Source organism: Macaca thibetana, chromosome 2, assembly GCF_024542745.1.
Source record: "Macaca thibetana thibetana isolate TM-01 chromosome 2, ASM2454274v1, whole genome shotgun sequence".
Lineage (NCBI taxonomy): Eukaryota > Metazoa > Chordata > Mammalia > Primates > Cercopithecidae > Macaca > Macaca thibetana.
Genome location: NC_065579.1, coordinates 45,522,567 through 45,546,265, shown reverse-complemented (window position 1 = coordinate 45,546,265; position 23,699 = coordinate 45,522,567). Strand labels below are relative to the sequence as shown.

The 23,699-nt window shown below is 34.1% G+C and overlaps 1 protein-coding gene across 3 annotated transcripts in view; it reads right to left on the bottom strand.

The window, feature by feature from the left end:
* Nucleotides 1-23,699, bottom strand: part of U2SURP (U2 snRNP associated SURP domain containing) — a 56,919-nt gene that overhangs the window by 12,182 nt on the left and 21,038 nt on the right. For 2 of the 3 annotated variants that reach the window (XM_050779753.1, XM_050779752.1), the window contains exons 11-24: nucleotides 23,216-23,381; nucleotides 22,814-23,025; nucleotides 21,853-21,896; nucleotides 18,621-18,725; nucleotides 17,461-17,531; nucleotides 17,222-17,381; nucleotides 12,972-13,134; nucleotides 12,573-12,652; nucleotides 10,930-11,017; nucleotides 9,807-9,929; nucleotides 8,570-8,726; nucleotides 7,717-7,812; nucleotides 6,961-7,027; nucleotides 2,733-2,892 (exon numbers count right to left, since the gene is read on the bottom strand). In XM_050779753.1, coding sequence (XP_050635710.1) covers nucleotides 2,733-2,892; nucleotides 6,961-7,027; nucleotides 7,717-7,812; nucleotides 8,570-8,726; nucleotides 9,807-9,929; nucleotides 10,930-11,017; nucleotides 12,573-12,652; nucleotides 12,972-13,134; nucleotides 17,222-17,381; nucleotides 17,461-17,531; nucleotides 18,621-18,725; nucleotides 21,853-21,896; nucleotides 22,814-23,025; nucleotides 23,216-23,381 — 1,692 coding nt within the window. Of the gene's footprint in view, nucleotides 1-2,732; nucleotides 2,893-6,960; nucleotides 7,028-7,716; nucleotides 7,813-8,569; nucleotides 8,727-9,806; nucleotides 9,930-10,929; nucleotides 11,018-12,572; nucleotides 12,653-12,971; nucleotides 13,135-17,221; nucleotides 17,382-17,460; nucleotides 17,532-18,620; nucleotides 18,726-21,852; nucleotides 21,897-22,813; nucleotides 23,026-23,215; nucleotides 23,382-23,699 lie in introns of those variants that run through there. The other variant, XM_050779754.1, reaches the window with a different exon arrangement.

The window sequence follows — 23,699 nt, the reverse complement described above, 5'->3', positions numbered from 1 at the left end:
CCTGTTAATACAGTCTAACCGAGGCTCAAGCACAAGTCCAAGACACACAGAAAACAGATGATCAAGGGTCTCAACACAAAAGGAAGTGGCCCATGCAATGGCTTAACCATCCCTCCCTTGTTGCCTTCAGGCAACAGACAGTTATCACCTTCCGACTCAACTGTTCACTCTTTCCTCAGGGACCAGGACAGAAAGTGATCCCTCTCTTCCAACAAGATAGAACACCCTCCACTTGGTTCCCCACCCACTATTCTACTTGTTGGTAGAAATGGGGACAACAGAATGAGAAAAGGTAACTCCAGCCTAGGCACTGCTCTCAGTGGTATCTGAAAGATTAAGAACTGGCTTCTGGCCACCACCACATCATATAGCTACAAGATTTTTGTGTTTTTACAAAGCATGTTTTATAACATGAATCATTTGGTTTTTATTTACTCCATGCTAAAAAATGTTCAGCTATAGGTATCTTTATTAGGACACATGTGGAGATGCAAAATTATCGTATATACACTATAGAATATAATAGAACTAATTAGAGAAACTAATTTAGAACTTAATTCTTTATTTAATGGTTCTCCAATAAAAGGGTTAGTACTCACTGGATTCTAAATCTCGAAATGGATATCCAAATTTAGGGGCAGAGAAGAGAGCTAGTTGTGAAAAGCCCTGGGATAAAGCTCATGAGCCCTGAGTTCTAGTCCAAGTTTGCCACCTGTTGTGGAACTTTATTCCATATGACTAAATCTCTCAGGGGAAATACAGGAGAAGGATTAGATAATTCTAAGATGAAGCCAAGATACACATTTTAAAATCAGGACTTAGTTCATAGTCCAAATCCCGGAAAGAAAACTAAGTTGTAAGAGGCAGTACCTAAGAAAGCAGGAGAAATAATCACTGAATACATAAAGGAGAGGCTAGATTACAAAAGAGCACATGTAGTATGGAAATGTATGCATATAAGGTGTATGTGTGCAATGTGCATGCATGTGTATCGCATATACACATATACAAGGTGGAAAGAATAAGATTTGTAAAAACCACCTAAGTTAACAAAAAAGCTAAATTATATGGTTTCCTCTCTTTAAGTTAATAAGGAAATAGAACATTCTAAACAGCTGGGGCATTTATATAAGGGAATAGCTTCTATTATTAAGAAAATGTATTTTTATTTAACTCGAGTCTGTTTCTACTCCAACAGTTTCATCAGGTCAGAGAAAGGCAGAGCTTCTCATAAGGGGAGAGGTGTAAAAGAGGGGCATATGTAGGTTGAAAAGGTGCACAGGTGAGTGTGCTCACTGACATACATCTTATCCCCCTAAAAATCATATTTAAAATGTGTATGAATACATCCCAGGAAAAAATAAATCAACTAATCAACTCTGAAAATCCTTCATGTCTACTTATAAATGACACCACAATGACTCTACGTAAGGTTAAAACAAAATGCTGTCTCTGTTTACTTTTCAGTTCGGTGATGTCTGACAAAGAGGTGGGCAAGAACTTGTATCAGCCCAACAGTGGTTATGTGGAGAAGTGGCAATGAGGTAACCAATGTGATAGGTATCATAAGTTAGTAAGGGAGACAGTACTAACATACAGTAGGCATTCAAAAATACTGTTCAATGAATGTATACAGTATGAAAATTCACTCTCATACATTCTTTAGAGGTTTGAGACTGATTGCTAAACTCCTGCTAGCATTTACTGGGAATATTTCATCCCCTTGAGGGCATTACAAAGCCCTTCTCTCTCTGACATGTCTGAATAGCCTTGGACAAAACAAAAGGCATTTAAAAAGGAGAGGGCGAGACCAGCCTGGGCAACATAGTGAGACGTAACCTCTATGCAAAAAAAAAAAAAAAAAAAATTAGTTGGGCTTGGTGGTGTACATCTGTAGTCCCAGCTACTCCAGAAGCTATCTCTTGAGCCTGGTAGCTTGACATTGCAGTAAGCTATGGTCACACCACTGCACTCCAGCGTGATCAACGGAGAGAAACCGTGTCTCCAAAAAAAAAAAAAAAAAAAAAAGAGAGAGGGGAGGGGGAAAAGGGAGGGAAATGTCTGCCTGAGATAGTCTGGGCTCTTCCATACATTTCCCCATTTTTTAGTATTAAGACCCACTCAATGTCTACTCTCCTCCATACTACAGGTACAGACATTAAAAATGAGCCTAATAAAATGTAAACATAACTAGAACATGCCAGAAATATTTTACTTTTTCCTAGTTACATACTATGAACACTCAAAATGAAATGGATTTCTCATAGTACCTAACATATAACGTATTACATATGTATATACATATAATCTAGATATTAGAATTCATTTCTTCAGAGGATCTCCTATGTGCCATGTATTAGAGATACAATGATGAAGAGAAAACAGACATGGTCTTTTCTCTTCATGGAAAGTACAGCCTACTGAGGAAGAAAGACATTAAATAAGCAAGTAAGCAAACGAACAAAATACACATTCACATACATAACTCACAATACATATAAAATCACACAGTAATAAATAGGAAGAAGCAAGCAAGTCCAAAAGGGTAAGAAAAGGCTACTGTGAGTGAAAAGATGGTTGAAGAGGCCTGAAGAAAAGTCACCTGGTATGAAGAGTTCTAAGCAGAGAGAGGGAACAGTATGCACTAAGATATAATGCAATGAGGCAGCTTAGTTTGGTGGAGAAAGTGAAAAACCAATAAAGTGTAATTTAAGTTTCACTGCAACACCAACCTCAATTTCACGAAGTTTGGCTCGTTTTTCCTCACTCATTTCAGAGTACTTAGAGAACTTGGACTCAGTCATTTCTTCTTTGATTGGATTAGAGTACAAATGATGTTCTTCAGATTTGGAACTTTGAGTATCTTCTTCATCTTCACTTTCTTCTTCTTGACTTTAGAAATAAGCAGAATACATTATATGTCAAGGCAGCAAGAGTGTACTATATTTTATAGTCCACCTATTTTATTTTTCATTGTCTTAGAGCTTAAATAATGCAACCAAAACATAATAGGACAATTCATACCTCAAGTATTTTTTGCAAAATATTTGATCAATATTTTATAGACAATTTTATAAAACACTTCTTTCCTCCACAGAAAATGTGTGAGCTTCAACATAAGCATACTTTAATAAATTCTGCTTATGTTATCTGTGTGCCTTCCATTTGCAACAAACTTTCCTTGCAGCAGTTAAATGAAACGAATAATCTAGTTTCTGCATACTTCACAGTTCAGAGTGATTTCAAGAAGCTTCATGTTTTCCATTCCTGAGTTACTTCACTCATATTATTGTGAGTAACAATATTCAAATATTGTATGTTCTCATTTATAAGTGGAAGTTAAGCTACAAGGATGCAAAGGCATAAGAATAATACAATGGACTTCTGGGACATGGAAGGATGGGAGGGGGGTGAGGGATAAAAGACTATAGTATATATTGGGTACAGTGCTACATTGCTCAGGTGACAGGTGCACTAAAATCTCAGTAATCACCACTAAATAATATATTCATGTAACCCAAAACCACTTGTACCCCAAAAACTATTAAAATGAAAATAAAAATTAAAAAAGCTATATGTGAGACTTTAGTAACTTCAGCAGAGCCTATAATCAATCTAGAAAATTTACATGAGCTTGAGTCAGTTACTATGAAATAATCAACACAGCCGGTAAAGACCTTACCTGATTAGCACATAACCTTAATAACAAAGCAATGTATGCATTTTATATATTAGCAAATATCAGTATTCACATTTTAGTTGATTCTGAAAGTTGCACTGGTTCTGGGTCAGACAGGAAGAAAATAAAAACCTGAGAGACTATCATGAGTAAGTCACTTAGAATACAAAGAAGAAAAATTCTCCTGTCCTTCCAGAAGCTGTCTAGTGGAAACACAAACAGGAAACTATGTGTAAAGCTGGTCATCAATGCTAGTACAGGATTAACAAAATGTTCTTGAAGCACAAAGAATGAATGGGTTTTTAAAAAATATATTTTACATTCTGGGACTGGGTTGTGTGTGTGTATGTATTATTGGCAAATAAATCTGGGCAAAACAAGATACCCATGTACAAACAAACTCAGAATGTTTATGTATATACAAACAAAATTCCTACAAACAATGTTGACTGTGATAACATTACTGGCATAACCTAGAACAAATGCTGTTTTGCCTTTAATACTTGAACCTCACAAGTCTTTCTGTTAGTATTTGGGTACTAAGGACATTCTACGATAAGCAGAAAGATTCCTTTTAATACACATGTAGAATTATTCCTAATAATGTAAAAATGGTTATAAACAAATTCTTTCCAAATAAAATTTAATTAAAGTCTTACGTAATAAGACCTTCCTTATATGACAGAAAAATTTACGCCAGGCAGATATAAAGAAAGGCTGTCAATTCAGAATCAGAAAAGATATGATACTGAGAAAATTCTGATACTAGTTTTTAAATTTCTCAACCAAAGGTCCTTTCTAGACATTACTAAAATATTTTACTAACTCCATCTTCAGAACCACACAAATCATTAATATCACCATATGGGTACAACTAAATACAATATTAGTTAAGGAAGAAAAAAGTCCAAACCAACAGTTTAAAAATATTCTTTTTGGAAAAAAAGTTTTACTTAATATTTCTCATTAATTTGTCAGTAATTTCCTAAATATACTTTTTAGTTAATTTTTTTTTAAACACAAGAATTTCCTGTTTTATGGTACACAAAATTTTACAAGTGTTTCAGATGCTTTTAGATTGTTGAAGTGTATGTCTGTTTATGTAAACAGGGATGTTTACTGAAGAATTATTTTAGAAGAGTCAATAAGGACATGACTTTGTTAAACTGAGTCACAGTTACTATAAAATACAATACAGCAGATATTGATTACTTAACCAATTCTAGCCTGTAAAATTTTTTCTAATTTTTTTGCAATTTCAAATATTCTTTGGTAAACATCCTTGTATGCTTACCCAAATGTTTGTTTTCAATAATAGATGAACACAGAACAGGTAAATAGATTAAAATGGAATAATACCAATGATACTGAATGAAAAACATGTCACAGAATAGTATGTACAGTAGTATTACATCATTTACGTTCAAAGAGCTATGCATGTTTTTATATACACAGAAAGGGTCTAGATGGTTGAACATTAACATTTAACCATATTACTTAAGACTTTTTAAATGAGCTCTATTCATGATTTAAAATATGTAAATATTTTAAATTGCTATTATAATTTTTTCAAGGCTTAAGCAGTTTTTCTAAACTGGTTTTGGCCTTAGCTTTTAGTCACAATTCGAGGTTCAAATCATATCATAGCTTATTCCTCTTGTTCTTTAAAAAGACATGCAAATTCAAGATTCTAAATCAATACAGTATTCAATACAAATGCAATTGCTTTTTGTAACTTTTCTCCAAAATGTGCTTTAAAAATCACATTTCTGCCACAAATCACAATATTGCCACAAAATACAGTAATTACTAGTTACAAAATCAGCCTTAAGTAAAAAGGCATTTAGGATTCAGCCACTAGAGAGTAGTAGTGAGGCATGAGAAAATTTCAAGGATCAGAAGCTGAGCAAAAGCTTTTTTTCCTTGCTTTGTACTTTCAGTTATGTTTACATTATTATGATTTACCGAGAATTCCTAAGAAAAATGAAAAATCTAAAATTATACTTCTGGTGATCCAGGCTTCCATCATTGTATGATTATTTCAACATCAATGCTAAAATGTACTCATATTCCAAACATTAACACAAATATCAGTTTTATGCCAAAAAAAAAAAAAACTAATACCTTTAGAAATAAAACTAATGAAACAATACTTTTTTCAGTTCAATAGCTTTTCTATCCTTCCTTCCCCCTAAATTAAATAATTATTTTATGAGTACATATACTACTTTTAAAGCAGTGATTCTAAAATGATAAGATGTTACTAATCATAGGATCATGAACATAAAAAGGGTTCAGAAAACCACTGTTTTAAAGCAAACTGAACTAAACTATTCTCAATTTGTGTATTCCTAAACAGCCTCAGACAGCTATTTCCATTAGCAAGCCACATCTATATTTTGTAAGTATTTTGTCATCATCACTGCTGACTTGTTCTAATCACACCAACATTTCTAAAAAACAACATTGTAGACAAGTTTTCACCATCATATCAAACTGTGTTTCTATAGCCTGCTGACTGATCACATTTTCCCAACAATCCAAATGCCCATTTATTAAATCCACACAAATGCCCATATTGTGCTAGGACACACAGGGGCTTTCTCTTTGCTCTCACTTCCATCTGAGAACAATAGAAGAATGCAAAATTTTAAAAGACAGTAACCTGTGCTTTGTGTTTGTGATAACCATCTCTTCTACTCATTTAAAAAAAAAAAAAAAAAATCAACTCCCTTTGCAATGATTTTGAAAAGTGTCAAGCACTTCCTAAAAACTACCAATATAAACTTGCAGGAGAATCTAAGAGCAGAGTGTCAAATACAGAAACAATTTTGGGGTGATTACCAAACAGCAAAATCAAAATTATTTCTCTGTATTTCAAAAGAAAAGATTTTTTTTCCTTTGTATTCATTCTTAGTTCTTCTGAAAGGTTTATATTTAAATTAACACAATGGCCATAATGCAGTATTTTTCTTAGCAATGTACAATCCAAAAGAAAGGAGTATAACCTTTCCTACTCACATTTTAAAACCCACTTTTTGTGGAGCCCAAAACAATATTTGATGGCAAAGATTTGAAACAAATGCAGTTGACCAATTAGTAACTACAAAGTGAGAATGTAACCCAGCGTAAAAAACTCACAAGCAAAATGAAACCAGATCCATCAAGACCAGAAAGCAAAAGTGAAGTTTTCCACTTCACTATTATTTCAACTATATCTCTTAATGAAAAAGGGAATGTATATGAACAAGAAACAGTATATTTGGAACTTAGATTCTTACTTTTGATTTTCTTCTTCTTCTGATTCTTCATGCTGGTCAAATAATTCCCATTTAGAAGTTGTAACAGCTGAATAGAAGGAAAACGAGGATGTAATTCCATGAGGTAAACTAGCATTTTTGCAGCAGCACAGTGGAAGCTCAAGCTTTAGAACTGAAAAGTTTATATTACAGAAGTTTCCTTTATCTATGTTTATCAATTCTCTAAATAGCTATTTATATGCCAATTCTCTTTCCTCACACCTACAGTATAATTCAAATTCATGAAGTGATGAACAATGTCATCCCTGTTTCTGTGTTGAATATTAGAAGATTTCATTAGAACCTACAAATAGTAACAATTATGGATTATCAGCACTAGGATACAGGTCTAAGTAAGTGTGAGACAGGTCTAAATGGCATCTAATCAGTCTAGGATTATGGGAGGGTCAAATCAAAAAGTTTCTCTGAAACTGACCTCTATGTAGATTTCTACGTAGGTACAGCTTCCTATCTACATTTACTACTAAAATGCCTTAACTTGAAAGGTTTTCAGTGATATCTCATTACTCTCAAAGCCTCCAAACTGAAGGACCTAAGAAAATTGTAACAGCAACACCAACCACAATAAAAGTGTACATTAGACACAAAATACGGTAACATTGAGTATTAAGGTTAAAATGTGTTACAAAACATAAAAGGAAAACATATATACAAGCACACCAATAAATAACTTATTAAGTACTTAATGTAAAAAATACTCATTTTACTTTTACTCACCCTGTGCTTCCAATTCAGATTCATCCACAGCTTCCCATTTTGATGGGGCAACTTTAAATATAGGCTCATTCTTCTTTGAGTCTTCAGTTGCATCCACTATTAGGGAAGATAAGCCATTAACCCTGACGACTAGGGGATGATGCAAAGTATTACGTTCATGGGTGTTCACCATATTATTAAAAAGCAAAGTAAAATAAGGACACGGATGGACCAACCGTAATCCTGAGAACAAGGACTATGACTAAACCAATTCTCTGCATCTGAGGGCAAAATTTTTAACAGTATATATCAATTCAGAAAATACAGGTTAGTAATATATTAAGCAAGTGAAGAAGTTGAGAAGTAAAACAAATCTTTAACAAATCTCTACAAAACTGCATACATTATTCAATATTTAAACATATAATTCAAATGTACCAAAGAGCTGTGTACAGTTCCTATTTTCAAAATGGTTCTAGGCAGCTAGGAAAACTGAAGTTGTAGGTTAGAAAAACTAATAATAATACAGAACTGATAAAACCAGGTACCCAGGAATATGCATAATTGAACACAAGATTCTGACAATAATTTCCTGACAATTAAGACAAAAAGAGAAACTTGCTAATGTTATAGAAGGCTGACTGTCCCAGCAAAGAAATGTGACCAGAAAAAATGCTGCTTCTTGGCCTTTTATATACATAGCATACAAATAAATGTATTACTGGGTATTTGAATTTTGAAAAAATCAGAAATAGTTAACTTGATACCTTCATGAGAAACTATAACCTTCTTCCATATCAGCATGTATGGAAATTTAGAGTTTTGGTCACCAAACTTATTAGCTAGATTTAATCAGTTTGAAATTTGAACTTACAAGGCACTCCATCAAGATCATCATCAAGACTTTTTATAGGGACTCCATCAAGATCATCAATGGGAGTAGCATCAATAGGAATTCCATCTACATCTTCCAGAGGTGCACCATCAAGCTCTTCCTCAATGGGGGCACCATCAAGGTCATCTGGAACATCCTATGGAAATGTGTACTATTGTAACATTTTCCTTTGCTTGCTGAAGTCACACTGCTTGTAAGATTAATTTGTAATCCAGTACAAGCCAACATACCAGGATACCCACAATCCAAGGTACATTGTAAGAACATAGTAAGAATATATATTCTATCATCCAGTTTGCTAAAGAAGCAGTCAGTTGTGCATTTATCTAACATTTACCAAGTGTTCACTGGTGCCAGGTACCATGTAAGGAAATGATGAGCAAAAACAAATTTGGTCCCCCTGTTACAGAGCCTGGTAAAGGTTTTTGTTGTTGTTTTGGGGGGTGGGGAAACCAGGAAATCAGATCATCACAACAATATATACTTATCTGTAACTATGGTAACTGCTACAGCAAAAAGGCGTATCATACTATTAGCATAATAAGTTTCACTTAAAGAGGTCAGAGAAGGCTCTCTAAGGTTATATCTGAGCTGAGATCTCAAGGATCTCAGGTAAAGATAAGTCCCAGAAAGAGGGAAGGACATGTATACAGGCCAATGGTAGGTGAAAACACACATTTAGGAAACTGAAACAAGGACCATGTGGGTTACAACAGTAAGGTCAATTAGGAAGATCCTGCAGGAGTGAAAGTGAAAATATAGTAGCTTGACTAGTAAGGCAGAATTAAACATTAAGGGTTCAGTAATTATTTAGGAGGTAAAGAAAAACAACAGAACGGTGGTGTATATCTGCTATCATGTGATGCATCTTTTCATGCACATATTTTACTTATATAGCTATCTTTAACAAAATAAAGTCATGCTACATATATACTGCTCTATTACTTGCTTTTTTTCTACTATTAATATCATAAGTCTTAGGTCATTAAATAAAAAACCACTCATCAATTTTCACATAAGGACGCAAGACAGAGAATTCCTGTTATATGTAATTTTGACTCCTGGGTTCCAGCAATAAAAATCCACTATTTAGTGGTAAGCAACAGATATTTTTCACAAAGAAATATACCTCGCATATGTAATGCAGCATAACTCCAAGAAACCTCCACCCCAGAAACGAATTTTAAAAACAACCAGACAAATACAGAGTGCCTACCTCTGTTTCCTTTTCTTCAATAATATTTACAAGTCCTAAGAAAATATTTTGTAGTTTGATCAAAAATGGTTCTGGATAAATTGCCCAATCTTCCCATGCTCTGAAGCAAGTCATTACCCGTTGCTAAATAAATAGGAAACAGATAACAAATTTTTATTTTGGGCTATATGTCTCAAATTTCAGTTCATGAGAATGACCATCAAGATTTGCTAAATTTGCCTTTAAAATGACATTTTTTAAGAAAATTACTATATATCATTACCATATTTTTTAAGAAAAATCAATGTCACCTTCTAATTAAAAGAAAAAAAACCCTAAAAATAAATATAATGAAAAATAAACAGTAGTTGTTTGCTCCTTACCACCTAAGGTCAGCTCCCATACCATTAGTACTACACATGAGCCACATTCAGGAAAGACTTACATAGAAACTTATGAAAACTTAAAACCAAAGTAGCCAAGTTTTGACCTGAATCCCCTTATGGTCCAGTAAAGTACTTCCTAATTCTGGTTAACACTTTACTCTGTATCTTTCCTAAACTTTTTTTAAAATTCTAACTTATGGTCAAAACTTAAGGTCAAAAACTTTAAAAATGGGAGTTGTCTGAATGCCCTAAATGGTGGGGTCACTGGGCATCTTCCCAAACTAAAAATTTTTCGTAAAAAAGTCATCTTCCCATGAAAGCATATTTACTTAGTCAATTATAAATAAAGTACTCCACCTGGCTTTTCTTAACACTGGCCTACATCTTAAGAGGTTATAAAAAAATTGGTAACAGAGCAGACTTTCTAAATATGATTAAAATGTATGTCTTTAATCCAGCCAAATAGTATATACCATTACAAAACAAGTGATTCTTCTGGCTGTTTCATGAAAAAAGACTAACATTTATAATATTTAAACAATACTTAAAACTAAAATTAAACACCTGTCAAAACAGTATCTTTTAAATTTTTGATTTTGATTAAAAAAATGACAGAATTTTAAAACACTAACTTCGGTAACATCTAAGTTTTAATTTTATGTGTCATACTTGTCTTATGTACTTTTCTAGCCCTTCAAGGCCCTCTCCCCCCACCCATTTAAAACACTAGGGCAAAAATAGTAAAACAATAAACGTACCTTAAAGTTTTCAGATTGTAAATGGCCTTGAATTGTACGATAGGTGGCATTGAGGTCTGAAAATATCTGACATAACTTTGTTTCAAAACTGAAATTCAAATAATACATTCTTTAAAATAAAATCTGTTTAAAATTCCTTTCCCCTTCAGCATGCCAGCCAATGAAAACCCCTCCTGAACTTAAAATACCTACAAATTAATCAAGAAATTATTAAAAATCAAAAACTAGGTGTTTAAACTCTAAAACCGTAACTGAATTGCTTTAACTCTTATTACTCTGAATTTTTCTCCTACAAACTCCCCAACAGTCCCTACTATCTCCCTTTATAAGCAAGAAACATTACATCTAGGATATGTTGAACCATCTCATCCAATTTCTTTATTTTATAAAACAGAAAACTTAGAAAAGGGTGACGCATCCAAGGCAAAAAAACTAATAGCAGACATAAGAGTAGGACTCAGATCTCTAAATTTCTTTTCAGAGCAACTTCCTAGGGAAAAGCTTCCCTTTGCCTAATTCAAAAAATAAACACAGAAAGAGAGCTCTGGGGAACTGAGAAAAAGTTACACTTTTTTTTTTTTTGAGACGGAGTTTGGCTCTTGTCACCCAGGCTACAGTGCAATGGCGCAATCTCAGCTCACTGCAACCTCCGCCTCCCGGGTTCAAGCAATTCTCCTGCCTCAGCTTCCTGAGTAGCTGGGATTACAGGGCTATACCACCACACCTGGCTAATCTTTGTATTTTTACTAGAGATGGGGTTTCACCACATTGGTCAGGGTGGTCTTGAACTTCTGACCTTAGGTAATCAGCCCTTCTCAGCCTCCCAAAGTGCTGAGATTACAGGCATGAGCCACTGTGCCCGGCTAAGTTATACATTAATTATAATACAGCAACATAACTTCCTTTTGCCTTAGGAAACATTAGCAATGAACTAAAATCAATATGCTAAGGATCAGAAGAGAATGCAGATTCTATAGTTAATAGTATGTCTTTGGTTTCTTATGTCTGCCAGTATATACACTGTTTCTATTTATTATATGAATAGCTAGATACGCAATAAAGTTCTCTTTAACACACACCTATTTGTTCTACTGTCAATAACTAAGAAAGTGATACGATATACAATCTTTCCAAAAAAATTGGTAATTTAGCTTAAGTTTAAGCCAATTTTTTTAAAAAATTCTACAAACCATGAAGAAATTCAAATTAGTCTTCCCTCAGTATCCATGGGGGGACTGGTTGCAAGACCTTCCATGGACACCAAAATCCACAGATGCTCAAGTTCTTGATTGAAAATAACATAGTATTCACCTGTAACCTACCCACATCTTCCCATGGGTTAAATCATCTCTAGGTTACTTACAATACCTAATACAATGTAAACGCTATGCAGAGTTTTCATTACTGTATTGTTTAGAAAACGACAAGGAAAAACGTCTGTACGTGTTCGGTACAGATACAATTTTTCTTCTCAAATATTTTCAATTTGTGGTTGGTTGAATTCACGGATAAGGAACCCACAGACATGGAGGGCTGGCTGTATTTCTTATTCTTGGAGGACGTTAACAAAACAATCCTCTTTTCTGAACTCCTTACCCTTAAACACTTTATTTCAGGAATATCAGTTATATCATTATACTTACAATTTTCTATAATATGAAGCATTAGCAACTTTGGCTGAAGAGTTGTACAAAACATCAGAAACCAAATATAATCTGGCAATCTATAATACCAAAAGATAACACAAAATAGGTTAATGTAAGGCTAATGTTTAGCTATAATTTAATAATGGCTACTAATTAGAAGAGTTAAATGAAACTATCACCACAACCATGACTTTGGCAGGGATGAAATTTGTTAACTCATTTACATTTCAATTTGTTTGCAACTTGTATGTTAATGAACCTAAATTTCCAAGCAGAAGTAACATAAGACTGCATGGAAAAAATTTCATCAGTCAAGTTCTTTGTGCAAAAAGGAAACCACTTCTAATCCCAAAAGACATTAACTATCTCCCCTTTTCTTAAAATTCATTCCCATACCTTTTTAGGAAGGGGTGTCTTTAAGATGGACAATGACTCAGTAATGCAATCCACTATTTCTTCAGCAGCTTCAGCATTATTAAGACAGAAAACCATTGCATCTCCAATATCATTTTTCCTTGGAGTTAATCCCCGCAAGATTTCTTCCAATTTATCCCTCTGTCTGAACATAAATTGTTTTAACTTATAAATATTTAGATACAATTTCAAATGCCATTGTAGTTTTTGCTCACAAACTAATTTCTTTAAAACCTACTCACATAAAATAATTCTGAAGACTGTAATATGTTAAGTCTGATTTGTGTTGTGTCCCCCAAAATCGTTATAATTTTTTGAAGAACTTATATAAGAAAGAATACTCCGTAGAACTAATAAAAGATACCAATGATGTTTTCAGCTTACAAATTAAGTAAATTTAAAATCATGGGCATTTCTTCAAGAGTCTTTAAAGAGCACCCCAGTCTTACCATCCCATGATACTAAAGAATTTTCATGTTCTTTACTCCCCTTCTTTGAAGGAAGTCTATTACTTTAGCATTTCTGCCTGGGATTAGGACAAGCTAATTTTTCTGTAAAGGAAAAGACTGGCTGGGTGCAGTGGCTCATGCCTGTAATCCCAGCACTCTGGGAGGTCGAGGTGGGTGGATCATGAGGTCAAGAGATCGAGACCATCCTGGCCAACATGGTGAAAACCCATCCCTACTAAAAATATAAAAATTAGCCAAGCGCAGTGGTGGGCGTCTGTAATCCCAGCTACTCGGGAGGCTGAGGCAGGAAAATAGATTGAAACTGGGAGGCGGAGGTTGCAGTGAGCCAAGATTGCGCCACTGCACTCCAGCCTGGGTGACAAAGCAAGACTCCGTCTCGATTAAAAAAAAAAGATTATAAATATTTTAGGCTTTGAAGGCCATATGATCTCTATCCTCCTGCTGGTATAGCACCAAAGCAGCCAGACAACATGTACGGAAGGGGACTGACTGTATTCCAATAAAACTTTATTTTCCAAAACAGGAGGCAGCCATATTTAGCCTATGAGCTGAGTTTGCAGATCCTAGGATTACAGTGATTATGAACATACATCTTCAGACGTAAATACACTCAAATAGTATCGCACTCCATTGGCAAATGCTCTCATAGACAATGAATCAATGCAGCAAGTATTAAGATTTATAGACTGCAGTGAAGTACATAACGGCATATGGATTCAGTCACAGACCATTGCAATAAAGCAAATATCGCAATACAGCGAATCACACAAGTTTTTTGGTTTCCAAGAGCATGTAAAAGTTATGTTTATACCATACTGTGGTCTATTAAGTATGCAATAGCAGTATGTCTAAAAAACAATGTATACATTACTTTAAAAATACTTTGTTAAAAATGCTAACAATCATCTGAATTCTCAGTGAGTCATAGTATTTTTGCTGGTGGAAGGGTTTTGCCTCAATGCTGATGGCTGCTTGATCAGGGTGGTGGTAGCTGAAGGTTGGGGTGGATGCAGCAATTTCTTAAACAACAATGAAGTTTGCCGCATCAACTGACTAATCACAGGGGATTTCTCTGCAGCACAAGATATTGTTTGCTAACATTTTAGCCAGAGGAGAATGTCTTTCCAAACTGTAGTCAATCCTCTCAAACCCTGCACTGCTTTATCAACTAAGTGTATGCATATTCTAAATCCTTTCATTTCAACAATGTTTACAGCTTCTTCATCAGAAGTAGATTCCATCTCAAGAAACTACTTAATTTGCTCATCCCTAAGAAGCAACTCCTCATTTATTAAAGTTTTATCATGAGACCACAGCAATTGAGTCCCATCTTTGAGCTCTACTTCTAATTCTAGTTCCCTTGCTATTTCTACCATATCTGGAGTTACTTCCTCTACTAAAGTCTTAAATCCCTCAAAGTCATCCATGAGGGACTAACTTCTTCCAAGCTCCTGTTGATGTTGATTTTATTTTATACACAAAAAAACTGAAACTGATTTTTTTTCATTTCTTTTTAATAGAGATGGGGTCTCAATATATTGCTCAGACTGGTCTTGAACTCCTGGCCTCAAGCTATCCTCTTGCCTCGGCCTACCATAGTGTTGGGATTACAGATGTGAGCCACCACACCTGGCCCACAAATGTTCTCAATTGCACTTGGAATGGTAAATGCTTTCCGCAAGCTTTCTAACTGACTTTTTCCCAGACCCACTGGAGGAATCACTATTTATGGCAGCCACAGCCTTATGAAATACATTTCTTAAATAATAAGACTAAAAGGTCAAAATTACTCCTTGAACAAGGGGATACAGAATGGATAATGTGTTAACAGGCATGAAAACAACTTAATCTCTTTTGTACATCTCCATCAGAGATCTTCAGTGATCAGGTACATTGTCAATGGGCAGTAATATTTTGAAAAAAATCATTTTATTGAGCAGGTCTCAATTGTGGGCTTAAAATATTCAGTAAACCATGCTGTAAACAGATATGCTGTCATCCAGGCTTTGTTGTTCCATTTATAGAGCACAGGCAGAGCTGATTTAGCATAATTCTTAATGGTCCTAGGATTTTTAGAATGGTAAATGAGCACTGGCTTCAACTTAAAGTCACCAGCTGCATTAGCCCCTAGTAAGAGAGTCAGCCTGTCCTCTGAAGCTTTTAACCCAGGCAGTGACTTCCCCTCTCTAGCTATAAAAGTGCTAAATTACATTTTCTTACAATAAAAGGCTGTTTTGTCTACACTGAAAATGTGATTTAGTGTAGCCACCTTCATCAATGACCTTAGATCTTCTGGATAATTTGCTACAGCATCTACATCAGCACTTGCTGCTTCACCTTGAACTTTTATAGTATGAAGATGGATTCTTTCCTTAAACCTCATGAACCAATCACTGCTAGTTTCAAAATTTATCTTCTGGAGCTTCCTCACCTCTGTTTCCACAGAATTGCAGAGTGGGCCTTGCTCAGGATTAGGCTTTGGCATAAGGGAATGCTATGGCTGGTGTGATCTTCTATCCAGACCACCAAAACTTCCTATCAGTAATAAGGCTGTTTTGCTTCCTTATCATTCATGTGTTCATTGGAGTAGCACTTTTAATTTCCTTTAAAAACTCTTCCTTTTCATTCATAACTTGGCTCACTGTTTGGTGCAAGAGGCCTGGCTTTCAGCCTACTTCATCTTTTGACATGCCTTCCTAACTAAGCTTAATCATTCTAGCTTTTGATTCAATGTGAGAGAAGTAAGACTCTTCCTTTCACTTGAATACTCAAGAGGCCATTGTGGGATTATTAACTGGCCTAATTTCAATAGTGTTATGTCTCAAGAAATAGGGAGGCCTAAAGGGAGGGAAAGATGGGAAAACAGCTAGTCACTGGAGCAGTCAGAACACACATTTTTTGATTAAGTTCATCTTCTTATAAGACCACAGTTTGTAGTGCCCCAAAACAATCAAAGATCACTGATCACCACAACAGATACAACAATGAAAAAGTTTGAGCTATTGTGAGAATTATGAAAATGTGACAGAGACACGAAGTAAGCACATGCTGTGTGAAAAATGACAACAGACTGGTTTGATGTAGGGTTGCCACAAACTTTCAATTTATAAAAAACACTCTATCTGCAGAGCACAGTAAGTCAAAGCACGATAAAACTACATATGTCTGTACTTAATTATATATTCTAAAAATGCTTTTAGCCAATTTTTTTCCCATGAGGTATACAGGATGTCCTCTGAACATTTAATATGTTTCTGCTTCTTCAACCAGCTAGTTGCACTGTACAATTGCTAAGTGAGACTAATAACAACACATACTTCCATGGTGGCCATCTCACAGCTCATCACACAATGCAAATGAAGTGTGCAAGTTACCATAAAGGGGCTTTGCATAGCCACGATATGATCCCACTAGCCACATAATAGTTTTTCCTCTTTATGCTGCATTCAGAGAATCAAGAATTCTAGGAATCCCCCAATAATTTCTGTAAGAATCTGAAGTACTCCAATGCTAAAGAAAGAAGTCAACCATGTTTAAAAGATCATCACTAATTTTACCTAGGAGAAAAGTCAAGGACAATAGAATACATACCTATACTTGTTAAGATGTTTAAAATTATAAAGCACATGATGAAAGATGTTACTATTTTAAACATTCACAAGTGAAAAAAAATTTATTTTAGGGTTAACATCTTAATAAGACCATTAATTAAAGCAACCATTACAGTGACTTTTCTGAATATATAAAAGAAAAATATCTTACTCTTCCTTAAGTGCTCCCTTTTTACTAGGTTCCTCTACAAAAGCTTCTGTTTCTTGCTCTTCTGACATTCCATGCAAGTATGGATTTAACGGTGGTGGCCTCCAAAAAGATCCATTTTTGAACATACGAAAATCTTCCGTCCGCCATTTAGTTGGAGAATCTCCCTAACAAACATTTAGAGAGTTATTATAAAGGTCTAATTACTCAAGAGTCAAAATTAACAAAGTAATTGATTCTACTTGCCTGCAGAATAGAATAAAGCTTCCACCTATAGTAAACATGGGCTGGTGTCTGGTTTTCAAATAAGAACCTAAACAAAACAAACAAACATTAAACATCATATTCTTCAACAGAGCTATCTTCAATTAAATATAAATAAATGAGAAGTATTATTTGCCTATTTAGTTCAAAATAAAACAAAAATAAAGATCCCTAAAGAGAACCTCACCCACTGCCATCCACTACCTATCCCCATTCCCTTACTCCAGTCCTAAACTGCCTTAGTGACTGACATTAATAATCAGAAGGCATGCATCATGCTGAGTCTTATGATCGTTTTTATTGAACACTTACATGGCAGATACTGTGTCTGGCAATGGAGAGATTTTCCCAATATATAATTACAAAAGCAGTGATTTTATACTATTTAAGTGTTAAACTAGTGTTTTAGAATTCTGTAACAATTCAGAGGATAAGCAATTTATTTTAAAACTCATTTGTTCAACTGTATCTCACTTATGATTCCTTCACTGAAAAGCATAATGAAATGTATTTTCCTCCTAGAGAATGCTAAAAACAATACTATTTAATTAACCAAATCAAAATCTAATGGAAAATTGGCCTCAATACATTCTACTCTGATTACTAAAACTGCCTTCCCATCCCATTGCAGAACTAATCCCATACTTTTAGAACTTTATTCTTGGAAATATTTTTAATTCTAATAAATTAAAAGTAGTTTTAAGCTGCATGCCTGAAGATAAAATACGGCAAATACAAACAATGGAATATTATTTGCCCTTAAAAAAAGAAATCCCGATACATGCTATAATACAGATGAATCCTGAGGACATTATGCTAAATGAAATAAGCCAGTCACAAAAGGGTAAATATTATATGATTATACTCATATGAGTTTACCTAGAGTAATCAAATTACTAAGAAACAGAAAATAGAATGGCAGTTGCCGGGGCTAAGGGGCCAGAAGACTGAGGAGTTACTGTTTCACAGGTAAAGAGTTTCATTTTGGAAGATGAAAAAAGTTCTGGAGATGGATGGTGGTGATGGTTGCACAACAATGTGAATATACTTAATGACAATGAACTGTATACTTAAAAATGGCTAAAATGGGGAATTTTATGTTACATATATTTCAACACAATTTTTAAAAAATGCACACCTGAACATAGGATTGTTGATTTCTCTGTTCATAATCATAGCTTCAAACATTGGCCCTTCACGTACAACAAACTCTATCATTCGATGTATCAGGGCGAGCAAATTCCTACAACAACAACACAGTTAAAGAAAATGGATTCAGACCTACCACTATATAAAACTACACTTGACCTAAGTTACTATAATTGTGCAGAAAATGATTATTCTGCTGACTAACACCAAATTAAATACCAAAACAGTAACCTGGAGCATATGTTAATGCCTTGTGCATTAAGAGGGTGTGGGGCAGTGGGAGTAGGGAAGTGGGAGGGGATGGAAAGGTGAGGGAGGGTAGGAAACCACAATATAACCTCATAGTAATATTTACTTTTCTAAATGTCACTTAATTTTATTTTCCAAAAGTAAAACATTATAAATCACAACTAATTGGAAAGTTGCAAATATTGATATATAAAATCAGTAAGTTTGAGCCTGCATGTTATTACAGCCATCTAGAAATTCACACACTATCTCAGTAAAAAAAAAAAAAAAAAAAAAAAAAAAAAAAATCCTAAACCAAGCACTTTTGTGGTGCTACTGAAATGTTATAACCATGACTATAATTTATAAAAATGCAAAACTACCTAACAAGTTTAAGGCCTGATTTAATAAAAAATCCATCCAACTCTTGTGTTTTTCTGGTACACATACCAGATGGAGTTTTTATTAAATCTGACCTTTAATGAGGCAACATCCCTTTGGACCATACTTCAAACTAGTTCACGATTCATGAAATGGATAATTCTGCCTGTATATTATCTTTTTTCCCTCCAAAACAAGAGAGACTGATATGCCTATACACTATAAATCAATGAAGAAATTATGTTGCCAAAGCCTTCTACTACTCTTTCCAAAATATTGCAAAATGGGGCACATGGTGAGATGCCCTTCCCATTTTCTGTAACAATTATTTTCCAAATACCAAAATAAACATATGTGAGTAATTTTTTAGTACAGTCGTTTTATTGACTGAACTCACAGGAAGTCTTTATCTGAAGCTAGGTCCTAAAATCATGTGATATTTTATTAGACTCCAAACACAATTTTGGACATTGATTATGGCGTCGGGCTCAAAATGACTCAGCTTATTTATAAGCTGCTTTTGATTTCTCATTTCACCAGTCCCCCAGCATACACAGTTGGCAAATAACAATCGGGAAAAGCAAAAGGATATTGGCTCTTGGTACATGGCACACACTAAATTACACCTTTAGCATTCCCAGCTCAAATTACATTCATATAACTGCTAGAATGTAAATAAATATATAGTTATAGAATAAGACAGACTTTTCTTGCTCCATAATGCCCTATTTCAGAGTACATAAACAATAAAATAATCTATCTCATGGTGGCTATAACTGTTTTCTCATAGCTTTCAAACAAACCTACTTAAAATGAAATCTCTACACAGTGAAAAAAATTTAACCCTAAAGGAAGTAAAAAAAAATGTATCACAGTTTAAATGTTTACAAAGGGGAAATTATGCATTTAAAACTACTAATTCAACCCTAAATTGTTAAAACAAAAAACTAAAAACATTGCTTAATTTTAAATTTAAAAATTATTTTTCTTTCACAGAAGTAATTGCTCTGCAAATACGCAGTTCCTCAACATTCATATGGTTAATGACATTATTTTGAAGGAAGGGAGATAATGTCAAGTTATGATTCAATTCCAAAACTCCCCACTGATATGAGCCAAATTAAAGCTAAGGGAAATTTTATGTATAAGACTAATTACTAGGTGGACAAATGTTATACACCCAGAAACTTGTGTGAATTAAGTCAAAAGCAACTTGACTTTAGCATTTAAGATAGAGGAAAATTGTTTAGCAAGTTTAAAAACAAAGGATTCATCCGAATGGTGAGTGAAGACTTCCGGCAAAACGCACACTCAAAATTGTTTAGAAATACGGTGAGCCACATACATGTAAAGCTACCACTAGATATGTGCTTTTTTTGAATGCTACAAAAATACTATCCTGTGAATGCTTTTATCAGTGGGGAAAAACCCACTTAGTTTTAAACAGGCTTGTAACTGATAAAATTAAAAGTTTATAAGTATTTTTTAAAATGTTTCATGATTATTTAAAATCAAAATCTGACAATTAATTATTAACTTGATTTCAAGATTACTAAAGAACTGTAATCACATTCTTCTTCCTTAAGGATTGTGTTTATTTTAAAAATGGTGACTTTTCTATTAAACAGTGTAGTACAAAAAGATGATATATTCAAAGTGCATTATTTAATTTTAAAATGGTAATTATCTTATTCTGGGCAACAACAACCAAAAAAAAAAACAAAAAAAAAACAAAAAATTGTCTCTCAGTTATAATAAAACCACATTTATTGGAGTCGATCGTACCAATGTCTGGTCAAAAACTGTATACTTTCCCAATCCATCCCATGATGTTTTCCTGGTCCCCCGCTGCCGCAGACAGTTCAGCTGGTGTTGCTCACCAAGGCCAATGTCAAAGAGAATTTGGTATTCTTTTGTGTTCATTTATTATTCAACCAGTGTTGTGTTCCTGTGTTTGGGAAAAGGCTTAGCTTGACTGAGCAAGAGCATACCTACAGCATGATTTCTTCTGCTTTAACAGTGTGTTGAAAGAGAAAAAAAAGGAAGAAAGGAAAATAAAAGAATTCCAAATACCTTTGTTATCATGAAAAGAAAGTTTCGAGTATGTCCAGTGTTCATGACAATAATAGGAATTTCTTCTTAAAATCAATTGAAAAAAAAAAAAAACCAAAACAAAACAAAGCTATGCCATCAGTAAGGAGAACTCAAACCAACGTTATATATTAAATGCAGATAATTCAGAAAACAAGAAAAAAATAACAACAGATTGAGTCAAACTGTAATGTTATCTGAAATTTAAGACACATTTAAAACATCTATTTTCCCATGACAATAGTCTATTGTCTGACTCCAAATCAGAGCTAATAAATACATTCTAACTAGTCAAACTATAAACATTCCCTACAGTGATAACAATAAAAACAAAAAAGATATTGACATAAAATTGCACAGTATACAAAAGTTAGTTAAATTTCACACATCCCCCCAAAAAGTACTGGGAAGGAACCATTGCTCAGTCAAGATACTACCTTTTCCTCAACACCATTTCTTTTTAAATTCAGAAGGGGATATTGTCTATATTTAGATCAGTAATAATAAAGAAAAACATGTACCTTTCTGTTGGGATAACCACTTTGACTATGGCTTGCGACAGAGTCTGTATATGAAGTCACATCAGATAATAAACATAGAATATGTGAGTATTGTTAACAAGTAACAAGCAAAAATATACATATGCATTGAAAATACTACATATCTAATCACAAGTTTTGCAGGCAATCACTGCATTTGAAGTCATTATACACTAAGCAATTACATAAATGCAAATGGATGTGTTCAGTGAACAATAATGTTCACTAAATGCAAAGAATCAGAACATTCCTGCCAGAATGCACATCAATGCACTGAAATAGGTACTACACTGAGAATTATCAGATAAAGATTTTAATTTGTGAAATAATTAACTGTTTGCCTCTGACCATACAGTTCACTACTTTGTTCCCAAGCCTTTAAAACCAGCCCTGTCGTTTTAAGTGTAATTAATTCATAATAGAACCAACAAATTCTTATAACTTAAGTTGGTTTTTGTTTACTAAAAAGAAAATACTCACCCTTGGCTTTTACTAGATTAACTATTTTTTAAGAACCACATAAATCTTCTCAAATATTCTAATACCTCAGACCTAGCTGCCATCCAAACAATAACTACTTAGGAGGTCTTTCTAATTGAAATTTCTAATTGAAATGTCACTTAACCAAATACAAAATATCACTTTCTCAGAACAAAGTAAATTTAGATACTACACTTAAGCAAATCTGGATAGAACACCGGACAAAGGAAAAAAAACTTAACGAGTGGTCAAAAAAAGAATGGTAGCCACAAATAAAAACATGACCTAGTATTTCAAATATAGGGTTTCCATGGGCTAAGGCAGGGAACACATCTACTTATTTCTTTAAAAGTTGCCAAACAGAATTACACACACATTTTCTTTAAAATTGTTGAAAAGAAATACTACCACAGTTTTAGTATTTACAAATTAGATGCGGCCTTATGTCCATTTTTAAAATTACCTTCTCAAAATCCTCTTTGTTTTTAGGTGGCGGTAACATAGGAGCATTAGGGTTTTTTAACCGCTCTCTAGGCTGCGCATTAAAAGGCAGTCCGGATGGAGGTGGGGGAAGTGTATGTTCCATCATAGAAGGCGGAATGTATATTGGATGTGGAGGAATAGGTACAGCTTTACCCCAACCTAACTTCATTTCAAAAGACATAATCATTTTTCCTACAAGAAAGAAACGAAAGGTCACTTTGTTAACTCTCAAAAGTTTCCAAATAAAATCTTTCTGGTGAGTTGAAATAATTTTCATTTTAACCTCTCCATTTCAGGTCCAATCCTTCCTAGTTTTTATAAATACTTTTCCAAACCAAAGAAATATCTGAATTGTATAAATGGGTAATAAAAACATTCTTACCATTCAAATTTTTTAAAGCTCTTTCAGCATCTCTTCTATTCATAAAGGCCACAAAGCCACAATTTCTCTCTCTGGCTCTTTCTTCATCAGTTCTAGGCCACATGATTTTCACACTGGCTAACGGTCCAAATCTTCCAAATTCTTGGCACAGCATTTCTTCATTCATCTATTAAAAAGGGTAGGAGATTTTTATTATGCAAAAAAGGGAAAAGAAAAAATTATTTTCAGAAAACAAAGTAGTTTTTTACAAAATGAAAAGCAACATAGCAACATGCTTCAATTTTCCATTCAAGTACCAGGAACGCTACACAAGTAAAATCCCACGTGGGGCATTCACACATCATTTCATACTATAAATATTCTGGTTTATTTAAGATGCCAGGGTGGGCAAGTTCAGCGGATAGAGAAATCAAAATCACTTTTACTCCCTATCTTCCTTTGCTTTAAGGTCCTAGATCTAAGATAGATGTTTTATAGTGATGGT